This window comes from Petromyzon marinus, chromosome 50 (genome assembly GCF_048934315.1).
Source record: "Petromyzon marinus isolate PM22_M1 ecotype Great Lakes invasive population chromosome 50, UKy_Petmar_22M1.pri1.0, whole genome shotgun sequence".
Lineage (NCBI taxonomy): Eukaryota > Metazoa > Chordata > Hyperoartia > Petromyzontiformes > Petromyzontidae > Petromyzon > Petromyzon marinus.
Genome location: NC_133716.1, coordinates 6632224 through 6650706, shown reverse-complemented (window position 1 = coordinate 6650706; position 18483 = coordinate 6632224). Strand labels below are relative to the sequence as shown.

Here is an 18483-nt window from a genome sequence, read left to right as displayed (position 1 = left end):
CCTCCCCCCCTCCCGCCTGCTTTCCCTCCCCCTCTCGCCCGCCTTCCCTCCCTCCCTTCTCCCTCCCTCCTCCTGCCTTCCACCCCTCCCTCTTCCCCTTCCCCCCCCCCGACTCCTGCACACGACGCTCAGACAGCAAGATCCACCACACATTGTATTAACAACAACAACAATAAGTCATATTTGTTTGTAAGTTGAACTTCTTTCGTACTGTGCATAGCCAACAATACCAATCAGAGGTGCGGGGGAAATACGACAAACTCAACACAAAAATCTGTTCTAAATAACTTGTAAAGTTTCGGGAAATATCCCTTCTTTGTAGCACATCAATGCTGCGAAAGCGATGAAGAAGGGGACATTGGCGGTGTGAATGATGAGTCCGTTGAGTTGTTTGTTAATCATGCTTGTGCACCGCCACCAATGCAGCAGCAGCAGCATCACCAAATCAAACTCAAATATTCATCACTCAGAACCGTTTACCATGCATCCGCTTCTCACGGTCGGCTACGTACGGCGCGAAAGAAGTTCAACACACTTACAAGCATCATAAGCCTCGTACCACACCCAAATTTGTGTCAGTGAAGCATCCAGTTGTTTATCGCACCATCCTCTACCCATAACCTTCCAGTAAGCCTGTACACCACACATCATCGCGTAACATGAAAACAAAAATGTGAATCGCCCATACCGCGTGGCTGCATTTTTAAAGCGGCTGCGAGTCGTGCAGAGTTGTTCTTTGATCGAGTCTTCACTTCAGACTCGTGAGCCGCTGTCGCCTCGTCGTCGCACATCAGTCTTCGATCGGTAGGTTGGACTCGTGGTCGTTTCGCCCGACGGGTTATTTCACTAAAATTTCGAAGAAGATGAAAAATATGCGCTTGTTACATCAGTAGCTTCATCCCGGGTCCACGCTAAGTACCGACACGGAGCTGAGATGATACTACAGAGGTAGTAAACTAGGATTAAGCTGAGACTATACTGCAATCATCTCTGTCTCCGAGTCAGTACTTACAGTGAGGGAAAAAAAGTATTTGATCCCCTGCTGATTTTGTACGTTTGCCCACTGACAAAGAAATGATCAGTCTATAATTTTAATGGTAGGTTTATTTGAACAGTGAGAGACAGAATAACAACAAAAACATCCAGAAAAACGCATGTCAAAAATGTTACAAATTGATTTGCATTTTAATGAGGGAAATAAGTATTTGACCCCTCTGCAAAACGTGACTTAGTACTTGGTGCAAAACCCTTGTTGGCAATCACAGAGGTCAGACGTTTCTTGTAGTTGGCCACCAGGTTTGCACACATCTCAGGAGGGATTTTGTCCCACTCCTCTTTGCAGATCTTCTCCAAGCCATTAAGGTTTCGAGGCTGACGTTTGGCAACTCGAACCTTCAGCTCCCTCCACAGATTTTCTATGGGATTGAGGTCTGGAGACTGGCTAGGCCACTCCAGGACCTTAATGTGCTTCTTCTTGAGCCACTCCTTTGTTCCCTCACTGTAGTGTGAAGCCGGGATGATACTACTTTTGGTAATACCAAGATTAAGGTAAAACTTCATCTAAATCCTCGTCTTCTTACCTCGGTAGCATTATCCCGGCTCCGAGTCAGTACTTAGTGCGAAGCCAGGATAATACAATTTGGTAAAACCAGGATCAATGTAACACTTCACCGAAATCCTAGCTCCATTGACAGCATAATCTCGTCACGAATTCTGCCAACCGAATTTGTCGCTGCGGGCGATGGCACTGGCTGACCCACGGGTGTCCGGGGGGTTGTTGCCTCGCTCTGCGTCTGACGGCTCAGGCTGCGGCTCTCGCCGGCGCTGGAGCCCACCAGCACGCTGGTGGCACTCGAGTGGGAGGACCTGGAGCCGCCGGTGGGTGCCCGCATCGTCGACTTCGAGCTGCAGTACGAGACGGTGGCCGAGCCGGGCGTCCGCGGCGCCGAAATGCACTGGGGTGAGGGCCCGCCGCCGCTTGCCATGCCATGGTCACGGTTTTGTTGTTCTCCAATTAACGAGCGACTTAAATTAAAATCCATCCCTTCTCATCCCCCCTCCTCCTCCTCCCCATAAATCAATCAATTTTGGTTCCCAAGAGATAGTGAATTTTTCCACTTGTTGCAGAGGTTTGTGGTTCGAGGATAACTCAAAGTTCCGAGTCAGTTGTACGCGGCCACCTTGTATTTATACGTGTTTTATGTCTTTACATATATATATCGCGCCCCGAGTAATGAATTCTCCCGTTGCGAGACTTGATCAGAGCTGTGAATTATGGCGGCCTGAGATGCACCGGGGTGAGGGCCTGCCGCCTGCCGTGGTGCCGTGGTCGTGATCTTATTGTCCTCCCAGAAACGAGCGACCAGAATGAATATTCACCCATTCCCTCCCCACTGCCTCCCCCCCCCCCCTATAAATCAATAATTGTGAATATCGATTCCTAAGGGATAGTGAATTTCGCCACTTGTTGGAGAGGTTCGTAGTTCGGGGACAATTGAATGTTCTGAGTTAGGTGTACGTGACCACCTTGCATTTATACGTATTTTTATATGTTATTTATATACGGCAACCTGTTAAGAGTCATGGTGCAAGTCGGTGGTCAGAGCTGTGAATGCGGCTGACGGAGATGCACTGTGGTGAGTGTCGGTGTCGTGTGAAGTTTGTTCCCCCAGAATCGGATGAATGTAATGAATCTCTATCCATCCATTTCCCACCGGGAATGTTGTAGGTTTGTGGTTTGAGGGCCAATCAGATTGTAGACTGAGTCATTTGACAGATCCTCTTAAGTTGGTGGGCGCAGCCACCTTGCTATATATAATTTTTTTATTTAAAGCTTTCGTGACTGCAGGGATTCATATTCTTGGTTCTTTCGGTAAAGTCACGTAGAAGGGAAACAATAAAATAATAAAAATATAAAACAAAAACATTCTCAGGACGTTTCGACTGCAACACAAGCAATCATCATCAGGTGTGAAAACCACAGCAATAATATTAGATTTTCTTGTTGTGGTTTTCAGTTGAAACGTCGTGAGAATTTTATTGTTTTATATTTTTATTATTTTATTGTTTCCCTTCTACGTGACTTTACCGAAAGAACCAAGAATATATATAATTTTGTCCATAAAATGAATGATTCATACCCTGTTAAGGAGCTGTGCTGGATTCATTGGTCAGAGCTGCTACTCTGGGGGGGGGGGGGGGGGGAGGACTGAGATACACTGACAGTGCGAGTGGTCACGTAATGTTGTTTCCCCCCAGTAACAAATAAACATTAGTTTTCCCATCGGAACCAATATTCATAAATATCAGTTCCTAAGGCGAACTAACAGGAACCCATTCATCTGGCATATTGGTTACCCTTCTCAATATTTGTACCCACCCCCACTCCCATTATTTTTTTCTACAGACACTACTATGGTACTAATGCATAGCAATTCAAAAGGCTGGAAGTTCTTATCAGGGTGCTCTATCTCATGGTGATGGGCGCGCTACCAAATTCCACTCGTGAATTACAACAATCTTCGGTGTGTGCCACTTGTTCATCTATTCACTGTGGAACCTCGATGGCCATCTGTCAAGTTCAGTTTTTCCATCCTCGTCCAGCACCGCCACTACTTCAGAAAAATACGTTTTATTGTCTGCACGTGAACCCTTTCCCGTTCTGAGACGCCTGCAAGTTGCAGAGTGTTGGTCCCGTTCACCTCTGAATCTCGGAACGTGCAAGCGGCTCAGCGTTTATTTTATTTAGAGAGGCGTAGCGCCGTTGCTTTTAAAGCCATTGTACTCACCGCAGAGAACTGTAGCGACACGACCGCCACCCTACAATAGTCTGGCTGAAAACTGTGCCACACGCCCTCCCGCATGGCCTTGTGGGAGCCTCGGTACCGACAAAGTTATTATAGTTTTTCTTCAAGTTTCATCATCACCGATGACGTACGTGTACATCATCGGAACGGAATCGGAAGATGTGTATGTCATCGGAACGGGGAAATGTTAAGTGTGCACGTGCACAGAGGGAGTCACGGTTCAGCCCAGCCAATTGCTGTCTTGCCCCACTGCTGGCGAAAGGGCCTCCTGGAGAGGGAGCTCAAGATTATGTTTGGTCGACTCTTTCACGCCGACAAAGGTTCCCCTTATAGCTTGAACTGTTTTTTGGCGGAAGTGCTGTTAGCGAGTACTTTACCACACCACACGTGGCCGGCCAATAGACAAACTGTGCACACGTGCAGACGCATCAAAGTTATTCGGCCAGTGTAAAATTAAACGCTTCTGTTGTCCACTGTTGCCCGTCGTCGAAATGTAAGTCGCACGGAACCTTTCGCATTACAAAGGGGTCCGCCACCCTCTGCGCCATGCTCTGTCACGACAACGTATGTGACTTTGCCAACGTTACTCAGCCGCCTCTGCCCTTAATCTTGGCACACGCTTGGTGTTGCACATTTGGCTTCGGCCTCGCGCCAGATATGGTGATCCAATTTCAAAATTAATATTGATCGACGAAATTAAATGGAACGCCTCTCATCCGCATCTTACGTCAACCCAATACCAAATCCATAACAGAAGCCAAATGAAATTGTAAATCGTTTTGCCCGTGATGGATTTCGGTAAAGAGGCGAATGTTCAAAATATATTTGTATAATTTTTTTTTCTTTCAGCTCTGTGTTTATCATTGTCCAGCTACGTTGGATGACACCTCATTCTCTAAGTCCCCGTTTTAATCAGGGCATTGCCTATGTTTCTGGATCTCATCTATGCACAAATATCAAAGCGGGGATCCTGAAACCAGTGAATTGTATTTTCACTATTCTTCTTTAGTCGATGGCTCCTGGATTCTGTGTCTAAGTACATATTATATATTTCCCTGATGTTTAGCTAATGGCAACAGGAAGGGAAACCCTTATTTTTCTACGTATATTTTGTGTCATTATTTTCTAAAATGTATCCTTGATTGTGCTGCTACTGGCACCGTATCATAAGATGAAGTATCCTATCCTGATCTCTCCTCCTTCAGACCAGTGCATACCTTCACATTAGAGAATAGTTCATGGAAGCAGATATCACAGAGCTACCTCTGAGGTCAATACAATTGACCTCCGGTTTACACAGTCGAGGGCGCAGCACGTTACCCCACCCGCTTTGCCACGTGACGGTAATGACGTTCGTCTCGTGACGGACAAAGCAGATTTTTAAATTGTCAGAGTTGGACCCAAATTTAATGTAACTAGAATTCTGGCGGCCTAAGGCCATCTTTTTCTAGCTCCTGCGGAGGGCTCCTCAGCACTTCTCACCCGTCGCCCCCACTGATGTCCTCTCACCGCCCCCCCCCCCCCCCCCCGATGTGTGCAGATACTACAGATTCGATTGTACGTAGGGTGTGTAGGAAAATATGCCCTACAAAATATTTCTTTTTTGTGGGAGTGGGGAGTGAAAAGCCCTGTTGGGTAACCTTTTTACCTCCACATCTGGGGGGAGGGGAGGTGGGGGGGGTCAACTTTCTATAACGTTTTGATTCAGGCCCTCTGAAAGGCCCTTATGGTTCAATTGATGGACCAACGGACAAACAGAACGCCGGGCTTTCATAATAGATCGTTTGGTTGTGCCGTCATCGGGGACCAGCCTGAGACCATGAACTCATGACACTTTAGAACTCACTTTAGTCACAGGCAGCTTACCTGGTATGTACTCAGGGCCTCGGCAATGCCAGTTCAGCACTCTGACCAAAAAAGGAACATTTACATTTTTTTCTCAGATACAGCAGGATGAGTCATCCTGCTGTATCTGAGAGTTCTCCTGTTGTATCTGTTCCACCTGATGACGGTCGCTTGTGTTGCGATCGAAACGTCATGATTTATTTAATTTTATACCAATGTGACTTTACCGAAAGAATGTATGGATTCCTGCAGTCACGAAATCTTCAAATCAAGATAGCATACATCTAATTAATTCATTATTTCAACCTTCGGTGTTAACAGAAGCTCAGCTCAGCTCTCATATAGACTGAGCTTCTGCTAACACCTGATTATGCCGGATGTAATCATCAACATTTTGCGGGCTTTTCAGCGTCCCTATTTGCTGAAAACCCAAATCGATTGACATATTTGCCGAGGTGACAATTTATTATGATTGGCTCTGCCGAACTGGCAGAGGGTATATCTGAAAATTTCCATTATACCCACATGACCTCAGCCAAAAGTAACTAATTGTGAATAATGACATTGGTTGTAAAAGCCTACGCATAAGACATCATTCGCCATTGTCTGTACACTGTTGGATGTTGCCATCCCTTGTGCTCTTGCGATGCCACGATTGATCTCACTCCCGCACCTGCACTGATCTCTGGTTCTCGTCTGCTCTGGCGCATTCTAGCATTCCGTCACCAGTCTCTCATCCCGTCGGCCGCCATCCCTTATCGCAATGTGTCCTGCCCATTCGCTTTTCTCACCAATCGAAATTGTGTCTCCTATGATTCTACATTCCAGGGTCGAAATTTGCCAAATTGTAAAATCGCGCTCAATTGGGAATATGCTGTGCATTCATTGCGCCCCCCCCCCCACCCCTTACTAGCAGGCTCATGCCCCAGGTCACTCTTGCAAGTGACTCATCATGGTCTATTTTCCTCTCACCTGGTGAGACAAAATACATTTAAAACTGGAGCTGAAAACTATATGATGGGGCAGCTCGCTCGCACAAAGAGTGGAGCGGCATTTTCACAAATTGGTTGTTTAGAATCTCTTGAATGGGGTGGCAGCGTACCCTTGCTCTGTTACTCGCATAATGTCCACTGAATTGTTATTTTACTTGATTTTAACTGAAGTAATGAAATGGGTTCAAGCTGCAGTGTTCAACGTCAACTGTTTTGACTGCCAAATGGGTCAGCGAACCGATTGAACGTTTTGTATGAAAACATTTTGTTCTATTTCTGGGCTACCAGCTGAAGTATTCACATGTTAAAGTCGGTCGCGGTGGATTCGTGAGATGCCTGCCAGAGAGAGCAAAGTGGTTTTTTTTTATGTAGAATACGGACAGAGCAGACATTTCAATCATCAAAGTAGGCAAGCTACAATGATCACCTTGACGAAATGCCATGCATAACAGAGTAGAGTTATTGCCAATTATGTTAGAGGATGTATTTTAATGCATTAATGCTTATTGAAATTACATTTTTGGACTTTATAGAAAATGAAAATACATGCATGGAAATACTACTTTGAAGGCAATTCTTTTTTTAGTGGAGGTTTTATATGGATTAATGTAGAAACGTTTCCCAACTATAAAAAAACGAGCGCTAAATAGAAGTGCAGCCCTGCAATTGCTTGCTCATGCCACTGCTACCTGCAGGGCCTCCTCTAAAGAGATTTGCTAGAGAGTCCCTCTGGAGGATATTTGGCCTACTCTTCCACGCTGGCAAGAATTTTGAAAAAGTGAAAGTACTCACAACATGCTCTGCCACACGTCCTGGGTGGGCAGAGGTTAGGGAGGTTTTAAGAAAATTGCCCCATAGTTTCAACTGCTCCGTGTAGTTTATGCACTTACATCCATGTCATTATATATGAGATTAATACAAAATATATATACCACAAATATAACAATCGGGCTTGAGAACTCAATTTTGGAAAATTCTAATTGTTTTCATTTATTTGAGATTTATCTAAAAAAAAGATCACTTCAGTGCTTATTTCAGCAAAGGTGGCAGTCACGTGGCATCGAGTGACCTCACCTTGTTGGCACAAACACATGCTAAATTGTCACAAAATGCAAAAAATCTCAACAACAAAAGATCAAAATTTGTCTTTAAAAAAATCATCTAATTGCAAATGTTTACATCAAGATCAAAGGTCAGAGCCATCGATGCCACCACGATGTGCAGCGATCTCCAAGAACTGCCCTGACAGTCTCCTAACCATCATCTGCCCTTAAGTCTTCCTTTCCCTTTGGTCGTCAGACTCATGTTGACCACTCTTGTGCATGTGTCGGTGACCCTCCACATATTTTTTTAGGTGGGATGCAATCTGGTTGTTTCTACAAACTGCACACTCACTCACTCAGCCCCTTAGGGGGATCACAGTGGGAAGCTAACAGTGTCCTGTACTGGTCACTGCTGATACCATGTATAAACGCTGCCTGCTAAAGTTAGTGTTAAGTCCGCTCAGAAGTGGGAAAAATATATTCGCAACAGTTGCTATCTTGTTGTACACGTGAGATTTACCTCAACTGAAGATCGAAAGAATTGGTGGTATTTTTGTTGTTATACATGCAAGCTCTTTAAGATGGCCAAGGAAGGTGTACTAGTGTTAATTCATTTGATTGATGGTTGAATGAGTATAATAGAGTGAAGGATCAAAAATAATGTATGTATGTTGAAATTCTTTCACACCATACATAACCAACCATGCTAATCGGAGATGTTGCCACAACACTTGGAAACCTTACCTGCTGATAACTGATTAGAGTTTATCTTAACTAAGAAAGACCACATTTACAACTTTTAATGCCTTCGTAATCCTCTCAGTAATTATGCGTGTTATCAACATAATCAGCCATGGTCATTCCACTGCTGGATGATAATCTCTTCAAGCCTCCTAACATCTCTCGCGATCCTGTGTCAGAATAATTTACCGAGTACCGAGAAAAGAATCTCATTTCGTTGCTCCATCTCCCCGGTAGATGTACTACCTGACAAATTGTATTCCTTGGCTGCCGATCTTATTACTCTGTTATTATTCTCCGTCACCGACTGTCATCCCTTGTTGTGTCGTGTCCTGCCCCAAGCGCACTGAGCTGAGCTGAAGTTAACAGTGGTCACGATGTTATTTACCTGCTTATATGTTTGTTGTTCTCTGAAATTAACGTGATGTTTGATAGAAATCAAGCTGCCAGAGGCCATACAGATTGTCAGTGGTACAATTGAGTCTAGGTATCTTAGACCTGGTGTTCAAGAAAATCGACCTAGGTGGCTCTGCAACAGAGCGAGCGGCTCGCAAATCGGAACGTTGCAAGCTTAAATCCTGGTTCGAGAGTTGACGTGGGACCCATCATACCTCCGGGGGCTAAAAAACATGTACCACTTTGTGGAGCAGTCAGCGGTGGTTGTGACCAACGCTGATACTAGTCCTCACCGTAGGAATGTGGGGATTTCCACCACCAGGCTCGGGATCATAAACAGAAGAGCTCATCGCCTCAAATGCTCATCTGAGCTGGAAACCACTTTTGACTTTGGTGTTCAAAACTCAGGGCTGCACCCGACTGTTTGAATCAATCGAACGTGGCCAGCAGGTCTGCTCCGGGCAGGGTCTCACACTCACCTGGACCACCCATGCTTTTAGATTGACGTAACCAGCACCGGCCATGCCCATATGGGTTTCATCTTAACAGGTCTATTGTGTATTCATCGGGCACATATCAACCACCTCCCCCGCACCGCTCCCCCACCCTAAAGTCTACTTTATTGCGAACACATATTGGGACAGTGTCAATTGTAGGGGGGGGGGAATTAAGGAAAAGCTGTGAAGTTATCCTGTCAAAGCGTGACTTCTTTTTGCCTTGCTCAGTAAAATAAAACAAGTAAAAAAAACATTTGTTTACGGAATTAATTGAGCCAAGGTGTATATTTTACGTATTTGTTTTTGTTTTACACGGATATATAAATAACAAAAATCAAAGTGAGAAACCAGAGTATTGTTTTTGATTTGTTATTGCTAGGATACAAACGCCATCATTGATCGCAGGTGTTATTTTGTGATATGGCATAAATAAGTGAAAGCAGAAAGAGCAATATGTTACCAAACAAAGGCGCACCTTTGTCCGGGAGCTTTGAGTTTTGTTTTAACATTGCCATACTTATATATAACGTTCAGAGGCAAGGTTGCTGTGGATGGACATATTCAAATGAAATCCATGCTGTGCCCCTGTGGTCCAAGCCCTCATTTTTACTGCCCCCCCCCCCCCCTCTCCATCCACCCGCAACGTCTTGACACCCGAGCTTAACCCAGAGATGAGAAACATCGAATTCGCACATTCACCGCCGGGTGCCAGCAGTCTCGCGATCCAGAGGCCGGCCGCCGGTTCGATTTTCACCTCGTGGGCTTGGCAGTTGAAACGATGGGTGCCTATATGTGTCTCTCTCGGTGTGTCTCTGTGTTATCTCTCTCTGCTCATGTGTCTGTCTGTGTGTCTCCGGTTCTGTGTTTTGTCTCTCTCTTAAATTTAGCAATCTTTGGAAGAAAGTAATCAACCAGGTAGGGTGTTGACTGTTATGTTAGCCGACTATCTGTGCTGTATTGCATTATATTTCTAAGTTTACTAGGTTTGTTTTCTCTTTCATTCGTACCTGATGATGATTGCTTGTGTTGCAATCGAAACGTCGTATGCTATTATTTAATTTTTTTTTATTTTCTCTTTCGACGTGACTTTAACGAAAGAACCAAAGAGTGATTGGGAGAACGCCTTAAGTTCCCGCGGCCTCTGTCCACCCAGCAGTGACAGTGGTTGCACTGCAGTTGATCGGCAGTTCGCTGTGGTCCAGTAAAACCTGGGTACTCCCGCCGCTGTCAAGACAATTCGCCGGGCGTGGAAGAGTAGGCCAAAATCAACTTTCAAGTGCATGACCCTCCCATTTGTTTTTTTTTTTCCCTTTAGTTTAAGCCATGTTCAAGCTGAGACAAGCAGCCAATCTAGAAGACTGGTCTGACCGGCAAGCTGTCCGCTGATTGGCCAGTAGGAAGGAAACAAGAGGATGGATTCCAATTTGTTCAACTAACGTTGAAAGTTGCTGGAAGGCAGTGGAGGGGTGCGCGAGATATAACGGATGCATGGCTATTGTGCTGTCCCATATGTCGCCACTTATTCCATGTGCGTACATCACGGACAACCGCTGTCTCTTGCGAGGTTGCAGTGGTTGTCCCCCTTCTCACGGCCCCACTCCCCGGACCCATGCTGCGTGCCAGGCCCCGTTGGCCGACCACGATTTGGGATTGACCCTCGGATGACTGGTGGCAGCTTCAGAATGAGGACTTCTCCTCGCGATCATGATGTGAATGCACCAGCTCTGGTGCCATGCGCGCGTCTGCTCAGCTTCAAGAGTGTGGGATGTGGTCTGTGCAAAGACCACATCGTTGGCTGGGATACGTCCACTCGGCATCGTTGCGTAGTGGTGCCGACGTTTTTACGACAAGAACTGGTCATGAGCACACACATGTCCGGCCAGCTTCTTCACCTTACTGAGCATGAGACTTTGTCCATCCTTGCAGAGTCGCTATTTTTTGGCCTGGCATGACAGACCGATGTGCATCGATGAGCTGCGACTCGTCCACGAATGCGCTGAATTCGAACGGTTGCTGTTCTAATGCAGCGCGGTGGGCCCTCCCAGTGGCTCAGCGGTAGGCGAGGTGCTAAGCGGAGGAGCCAGTCGCGAAGAGTCGCCTGAATGGCGGTAGTTTTCAAATTGAAAAAGGTGGGTGGATTCAAATGGAATAAAATGTTGCTGGAAAGGGATCGTGGTGGGGCAGGGGTGATATATAATGGACTTGTGGCCGTTGCAAGGGACTATTGAATCAAGCTCCCCTACGCGTAGTCAGTGCGCCTAATAAACCCACCCGTGGAAGGCACTATACGCACGTGCGCTGGGTACTCATTTTTTTGCGTTCCCAGGGGCCTCGCCCACTCCTGGCTCTGGCCTTGATGCCCAAAGTCGTGCGCAGTTATTTACTTTGTCATCGGTGAGCGCCACTTGTAATATCGGTCGTAGACAGCAGGGAGAGCTGGAGCACCTATTGAGCACATCTTGTGGCCAACACAGCACAGTTGGGGGGGGGGGGGGGGGTGGGTGATGTGTTTTATAACATGCGTGTGGACAACTCCTGTGTCACTCCACTGCTGGATGATGGCCACCCCGCGTCTTGTGTGGGTCGGCAAAGTTATTCCACAATAACTTTGACGGGCGGCTTCACCTCCTGTCGTCTGCTGCCGGAGTTTGGCTTTGACATGTGGCTGCGCTGTATTCACTCCAGTAGCTGAATTAATCAGTCGTTTCGTGGAAACGTTTATTGACGGCGAGCTAATTTTACAAAGTCTAAAAAAAAAACCACTTGGAATCTGTCACTGTTGCCTTTCAGTCGAGAAGAGGCGGAGAGAAAATCCCTGTCACTTTCAAGTAAACCGTGGGTCACGCGACAAAATGAAGGATACACATGCAGACAACGCGTTACTAAATATATCGCGTACGCTTAAGTGGTATTAAGTGAGTGTTATTAATCAAAATGAAAAAACCAAGGGGCTTTTCCAAACCAATCAGACGTGCCATACCAAACTATTATCGTTTATCTTTTGAAAGTGTGATTGATTGGTCCATAAAGTGTACATGATCATGATTACTCTTGTGGCTCTATCCTTGCCGTCTATCAATGAACAAAGGGCCTTGGAGGATGAGAGGGGGTGGGGGGTCTTCTGAATATCCTTTAAGGGAATTGCAGAGGAGATAATGAATGTTTTATATATTTATTTTTAAAAGATTAATTACAAGAAATAATTCAGTCGAGTCCGTCCATTGAAACAATTGCGGCTTTTATTTACGGGAATAAAACCCCGAGTGCAGCACGCGGCGGCATTTAACATTTAAAAATGCATTAGCTACGAGCCGGAATTCGTGGCATGGTGTTGAAAGCAGTGCCGGGTGATCTTAGTAGCACAAGTCGCTACACGTGTAGTAGCTACGGGAGCCCCGCACTTTCAAGGGCCCCGCGCTAAACGCTTTCAAGCTATCAATTCCGGTTCGGTGATTCTGCACTTGCTCTATTACTATAGTACTATACCGCCTTGAACTTTTATGAACGACTGTGTGTTTAAGGTTAGCGATTTGTCGTATTATCTGGCTGTATAGCAAGTGAAAAAATACAATTCACTTTACTGATGCAAGTTAAAAAATTGTGTTTTAATATTTGTGTTATTTTATTATTTGGGGCCCTTTTATAACATATGCTACAGGCCCCGCTCTAGCTTGATCCGGCACTGGTTGGAAGACGTAAGAAAACAAATATACAATGTGAAGGGACCTTGCGCTTTTGTTTTTGTTCCTCATAAGTACAGTTTGCTCACAGTGATAATAATTATAACAACTATGCAAATTATTTACCGAGGAAAATCCTTGCAAAGTCTCAAGACGCCTTTTTTTCAGGTGGGTCCTTGCGTCACTGAGTTCGTTCGGCCAATTCTATTAATCAAACTTTGGCTACGTATGGGGAGGAAACCAGAGTTCAAAGATAAATCCCGCCGTGTATAGCCGAGGATTTGTATACATGGTATATACAAACAATCGAGCACTTTGTCATCTGAAGTCAAGCGCACACGTTTTCTTAATTGTACTCTCAAAAAAGGGGGCTCACGTTCACCTGCTATTGAACACTGTTGCCCAAAGGCGTCTGGGTCTTGACTGTCTTTATTGGATGCACTCCGTTCGTTGCGTCTGCAAGGGCCAGTTGTTTTCCACCATCATTGGGTCATCAGTAGTTTTGTGCGTGTGTTTTTATTCTATTATTCTGGAGGTGAGGTAGAGTGGCGTGGTGCCAGATGCCGTTAAAGGCAAGCACGTGCGATAAAAGACCTGCATGTCATGTCGTCTGCCCGTGCCAGTACCAATCTTGCAACAATAAAGGCACTGAAAAGCAGAATTTTTTAAAAATAAATCTTTCGCATGCGTGGGCAACGTGAGCAGATTTACCTCATTCAACGTCTGCTATATTGTTATATCATCACAGTGGAGGCCCCCCCAGAGCTGACATTATGTAAAGCGCAGTGGCTGGGTGGCTTACGGTGATGTAAGTGGGGGGTGTAACGAATTCCATATGCCCCAACCTGGACTTACAATCCAGAAGTGTCTATTCACTTCTGGATTGGTACCACCAAAGTTAAGGTAGCAAGAATTTCGGAGTACTAACTTATTAATATCGTTAATAAGATGAGCCCTACTCACTCGAAGTGGTTATCACATAATTCCCTGTTTTTGGCCACAAATAAATTGGAGCCACTAATGCAATGCCTGAACAGCTGGTACCAACAAGTGAAACATCTGGTCTGGGCTCATGGACTAAAACAAACGTACAAGTTTATCAAATCCCTGCGCCCCTATCCACCCAGCAGTGTAAATGGGTACGGCACGTGTCACACGTGGTAGAACAAAGTGTGGGTCACTTCCAGCTCTTCCGAGACTTCCTGCCAAAGTGGAAGAGGAGGCCAAATATCCACATCCCCGGCGATTGAATGACTCATCGTGATTGAGCGCTGCAGTTTTATTCAATAATGATTTATTTGTTGTCTCACATGTACAGCTTTGTTCAGTCCATTATCCCGTTTATAACGCAAGTATATCGCTTGCACATGACACCGAGACGTAAATAATAACGCGCTGATCGCAGAACAAGTGGGAATTTAGAGACATCGACTTAAGTGAGACAAGTTTGTGGGGCTTGGGCTTGACGTAATGCTCCAAGGGATGATGGTCGGTGGATGGGACTGGTGATGGAATGACAATCAATGCAGGGAGCTCGTCATATCGTATGCTCAATGTGGAGATGGAGCTCACGAGATTGTGTGGGACGGCGGTGATATGGGAACGCCATCATCCAGCAGTGGGTAGCTCTTGATAGGTTTTGTGATAGGCACCTTCTAAGTGCAGATTATTATTATCATGAGGATTATATTATTTGGCGTTCAAGAACTAACCGACACCGATGGATGATAATATTTTAAAACTGTATTTGCCTCGAATTGTAAATGTAACTTGTTTATCAATTATGCATCTGTGTATTATGTGAATTTTTAATGCCTAAGTTCCATTAAGGGTGCACAGAGTGCGATTACATCGTTACTTTCGATGTCTCTGTGCGTGTAGACTTATCTGGATGTCGGTGCCAAACTGAAACGGGGGTCATAGTCTTGGTTCTTTCGGTAAAGTCACGTTTCTTTCAACATGACTTTACCGAAAGAACCAAGAATATGAATCACTGCAGTCACGAAAGCTTTAAATCAAAATGGAACGGGGGTCGTCAATGTTAAGAGGATTGGACTGAAAACCTCAAAGTGCTTTACAATGGGCCCACATCCTTAATTTAATACCCCGGCAATTTTCCTACTGAATTGTGGTTCTGTTGAGAAAGTTCGGTTTGGTTCGCTTCACAGATGTCCTACTGGCCACGCACGTCCTACTGGATATCTGTGGCCAGGTCGCTCCCTCCTGGACATCTGTGAAAAAGAGCTTGATAGCTCATCGGATTCCTCCAGTATAAATAAATAGTCTGATTCTGATTCCCTCACGACCAATAATTTACTTATTTTACTTATGTATCCAGGAAAGCCCGCACATAATCGTAAAAGGATGGTCCTGCCATATTGGGTTTGTTATTTTAATATGTTTTCAGACAATTGATGATGAGTGTTTACACAAGTGGGAGGAAGCCGGAGTGCCCGGAGAAAACACACGCACGCACGCGCGAGAGGGGGGACAACACTCAATGTCCGTAGATATGGATACACATGGCAATTAGTCAACTTGCTGTACCGCCTCCTACTGGTGAGCTAGGGTACGGCATCTCCTCGACGCCAACGGGGAGGGAGTGTCACAACATTCGTGTGGCGAACCACCAACTATCGCTTTTACAGTGTTTATTTTCTAGGCGTGTGTCACCCACTGCCCACAATACTTTAGACACAAAAGGAACGTTAGTCTCCACTTGTTTTTATTAATTGTTGACGGAAATGGTTCCATAGGGCGTGTTTATATGGGTGTATTGAACAATAAGGTGAGACGGTAACTACCTCACCTGGTATACAGGAGGTCGTGGGTTTGATCCCAACCCTGACGCCTGCTGCTGTATATTTTTAGTTTGTGTGTTCTCCCTATGGTCGCGTGGATTTTTCTCTGGGTCCTCCGGTTTTTCCCTCGACATTTAGAGACATTTGAACACGTAGGCTTTCGCGACCAATATCATCCATAACAGAAGTTTTTTTGGATTAGATTGCGTAAACATATCAATGCGTCGTTAAAACCCGCCACCACCCGACACAGCCAACTAGAAAGAGGTTGTCACGTAAACAGAACGTCGTGAGAATCGTATTGTTTATTATTTTTATTATTTAATTGTTTCCCTTCTACGTGGTGACTTTACCAAAAGAACCAAGAATATGAATCCCTGCAGTCACGAAAGCTTTAAATCAAGAAACATCTATATATTTACGCGATCTAACCCCAAAACCTCTATTATGGATTTAGAGACATGCTTTTAGATAATTTGTCTGCTATACATTCCAAATGATAAGCTACTTTTTGGATTTAAAGCTTTCGTGACTGCAAGGATTCATCTTCTTTGGTTCTTTCGGTAAAGTCACGTAGAATGAGAATAAAATAATAAATTGATAAAATAAAATAGCACAATAAAATTCTCACGACGTTTCGGCCACAACACAAGCGGCCTTCATCAGGTGAAGGGACGAGACTGTCTGGAGGACAGCGCTGGAGCGAACACAGCCACGCTCAGATCGCGACCTTTAAGCTGTGTGAGAAGAAACAAAGCGCCTTGACAAAGGAATTAGCATAGAATTTAGCATTGAAATAGCTGAGTTTAGCTATTTCTTCTCACACCAAAGAAGATAAGCTACTTCATTGAGTATTGATTTGTGACCAGGTCGCTTCTGAAAAAGAACTATATAGCTTAGTGGGTCTTACCTGGTAAAATAAAAAAATAGTTGATAGTTTGGTTTATAAGATCCGCAGTTTATTTTAAGCCATACCTATCACTTTCTCGTGTCACGTCAAATGTGCCATGGCTGTTCGCGACAGACATTTATGCGTTCATAAGTTAAACGCTCGGCATATTACAATGTTCTCTAGTCGAGTCTTCAGTGGCGTTCTTGTTGTTACGTCACCCTGGCATTACCGTGACAAATGGCACAACCTCACCCAAGCGCAAACTTGCAATGCGTTCGTATTTGTGTTACCTTACTCCTAATTACATTTCGTCAAAACATTCAGTAGCTTGGCAGTCACTCGGTAAAAAAATATTTTCCAGCGATAAAACTGCCGCCTTAATCTATGATTATCAGATGTTCTTTCATTCTTAATCGGAGGGAGATTCTAGGAAATGAAGAAGAAAGTACAGTAGCTGAACTTTTCAATTCCAAATCAAAGTTGAAAGCCTTTATGCATTAGCTCTATCCGTCCGTCTGTGTAATGGGGAGGGGGGGGGGGTGAGGGGGGGGAGGCACTATTTCATTTGTGAACATGATCGAATACGAACCACACTTTAGTAGAATGCTGTGCTGATGTTCGGGCAGTGCCCTGTTCAAAATTGGCCTAATTGATGAAACCGTCGCTCAAAAAGCAAAATGGACCATTTGCGAGCGTGCTAATTAATTTGTCCTCGATAGCTCCTTGATTAACAGCCCATACTTTGAGACCAGTGGTTCTTAACCTTTACCGCAGCCTTGCACCCCTTTGGTTCTCCAAATTGTAAAACAATTAAATGCACAATGTTAATACATACGTAGGGTTTGATGAAACAAAGTAAGTTGCACTTACGTGCCCGTGCTTAGTTCGTGTTTTGAAGATTTACCTTTGAGATTTACCTTTTAAAAACGTCTGGGCATGTCTCGCACCACCAGAAAGGGCGTCTCGCTCCCTCAGGGGGTTCTTGCACGCCGGGTTAAGAACCGCCGCTTAACGCTATTCGTTCCCACAGTCTGGTTCGCGCTGCATTTTGGTTGTGTAGTTGAAGAATGTTTCTCTGCTAATTATTGCGCAATTGGGAAAAAATAAAAAAACGTAATAACTGTCATCCTCTACTGAGAGACTTAACAGGACCCTGATGAAATATAAGCTGATGTTCTCCTGAGTAAACAAAAGTTTTACACATACGCTTCCACAGACAAACACATGTTGCAAAGCATTACCCCAGTGGTTCTTAACCTGGGTTCGATCGAACCCCACGGGTTCGGTGAGTCGATCTCAGGGGTTCGGCAGAGCCCCCGCCACGGAGGTCCGGACACACTTGAATTATTGTGTAAATTTGTGATGACACACACGGCCCGCTTGGCCATCACTGGCTGCAGATGATCATGCTACACTGCTTGGCCAATCAGCGCTGCGGGGAATTTAGTGCGTACTCAGTAGTCAACGTGTGACTGTTGTTGTCGTACGTCGTGTGATTTCTTTAATATTTTATCCATACTAACTATGTCGGGCAAAAGAAGAAAGTGGTCGGACGAATATGTACAACATGGATTCTCATGTATCACGGAACGTGATGGGAGTGAGCGTCCTATCTGCATGATTTGCAACGCCAAGTTGAGCAACTCTAGTCTTGCACCGGCAAAACTAAAGGAACACTTCTTGAAGCTGCATGGAGACGGAGAATACAAGAACACAACACTTGCTGAATTCAGGGTGAAGAGAGCCAGATTCGATGAAAGGGCCACTCTGCCTGCTCTTGGATTTGTACC

General features: G+C 45.0%; 1 protein-coding gene across 3 annotated transcripts in view; it reads left to right on the top strand.

Annotated features, from left to right (window-relative positions):
* LOC116953184 (astrotactin-2-like) overlaps window positions 1-18483 on the top strand; it is a 483535-nt gene that overhangs the window by 448638 nt on the left and 16414 nt on the right. For all 3 annotated transcript variants that reach the window (XM_032973126.2, XM_032973123.2, XM_032973125.2), the window contains one exon: window positions 1806-1960. In XM_032973126.2, coding sequence (XP_032829017.2) covers window positions 1806-1960 — 155 coding nt within the window. The remainder of the gene's footprint in view (window positions 1-1805; window positions 1961-18483) is intronic.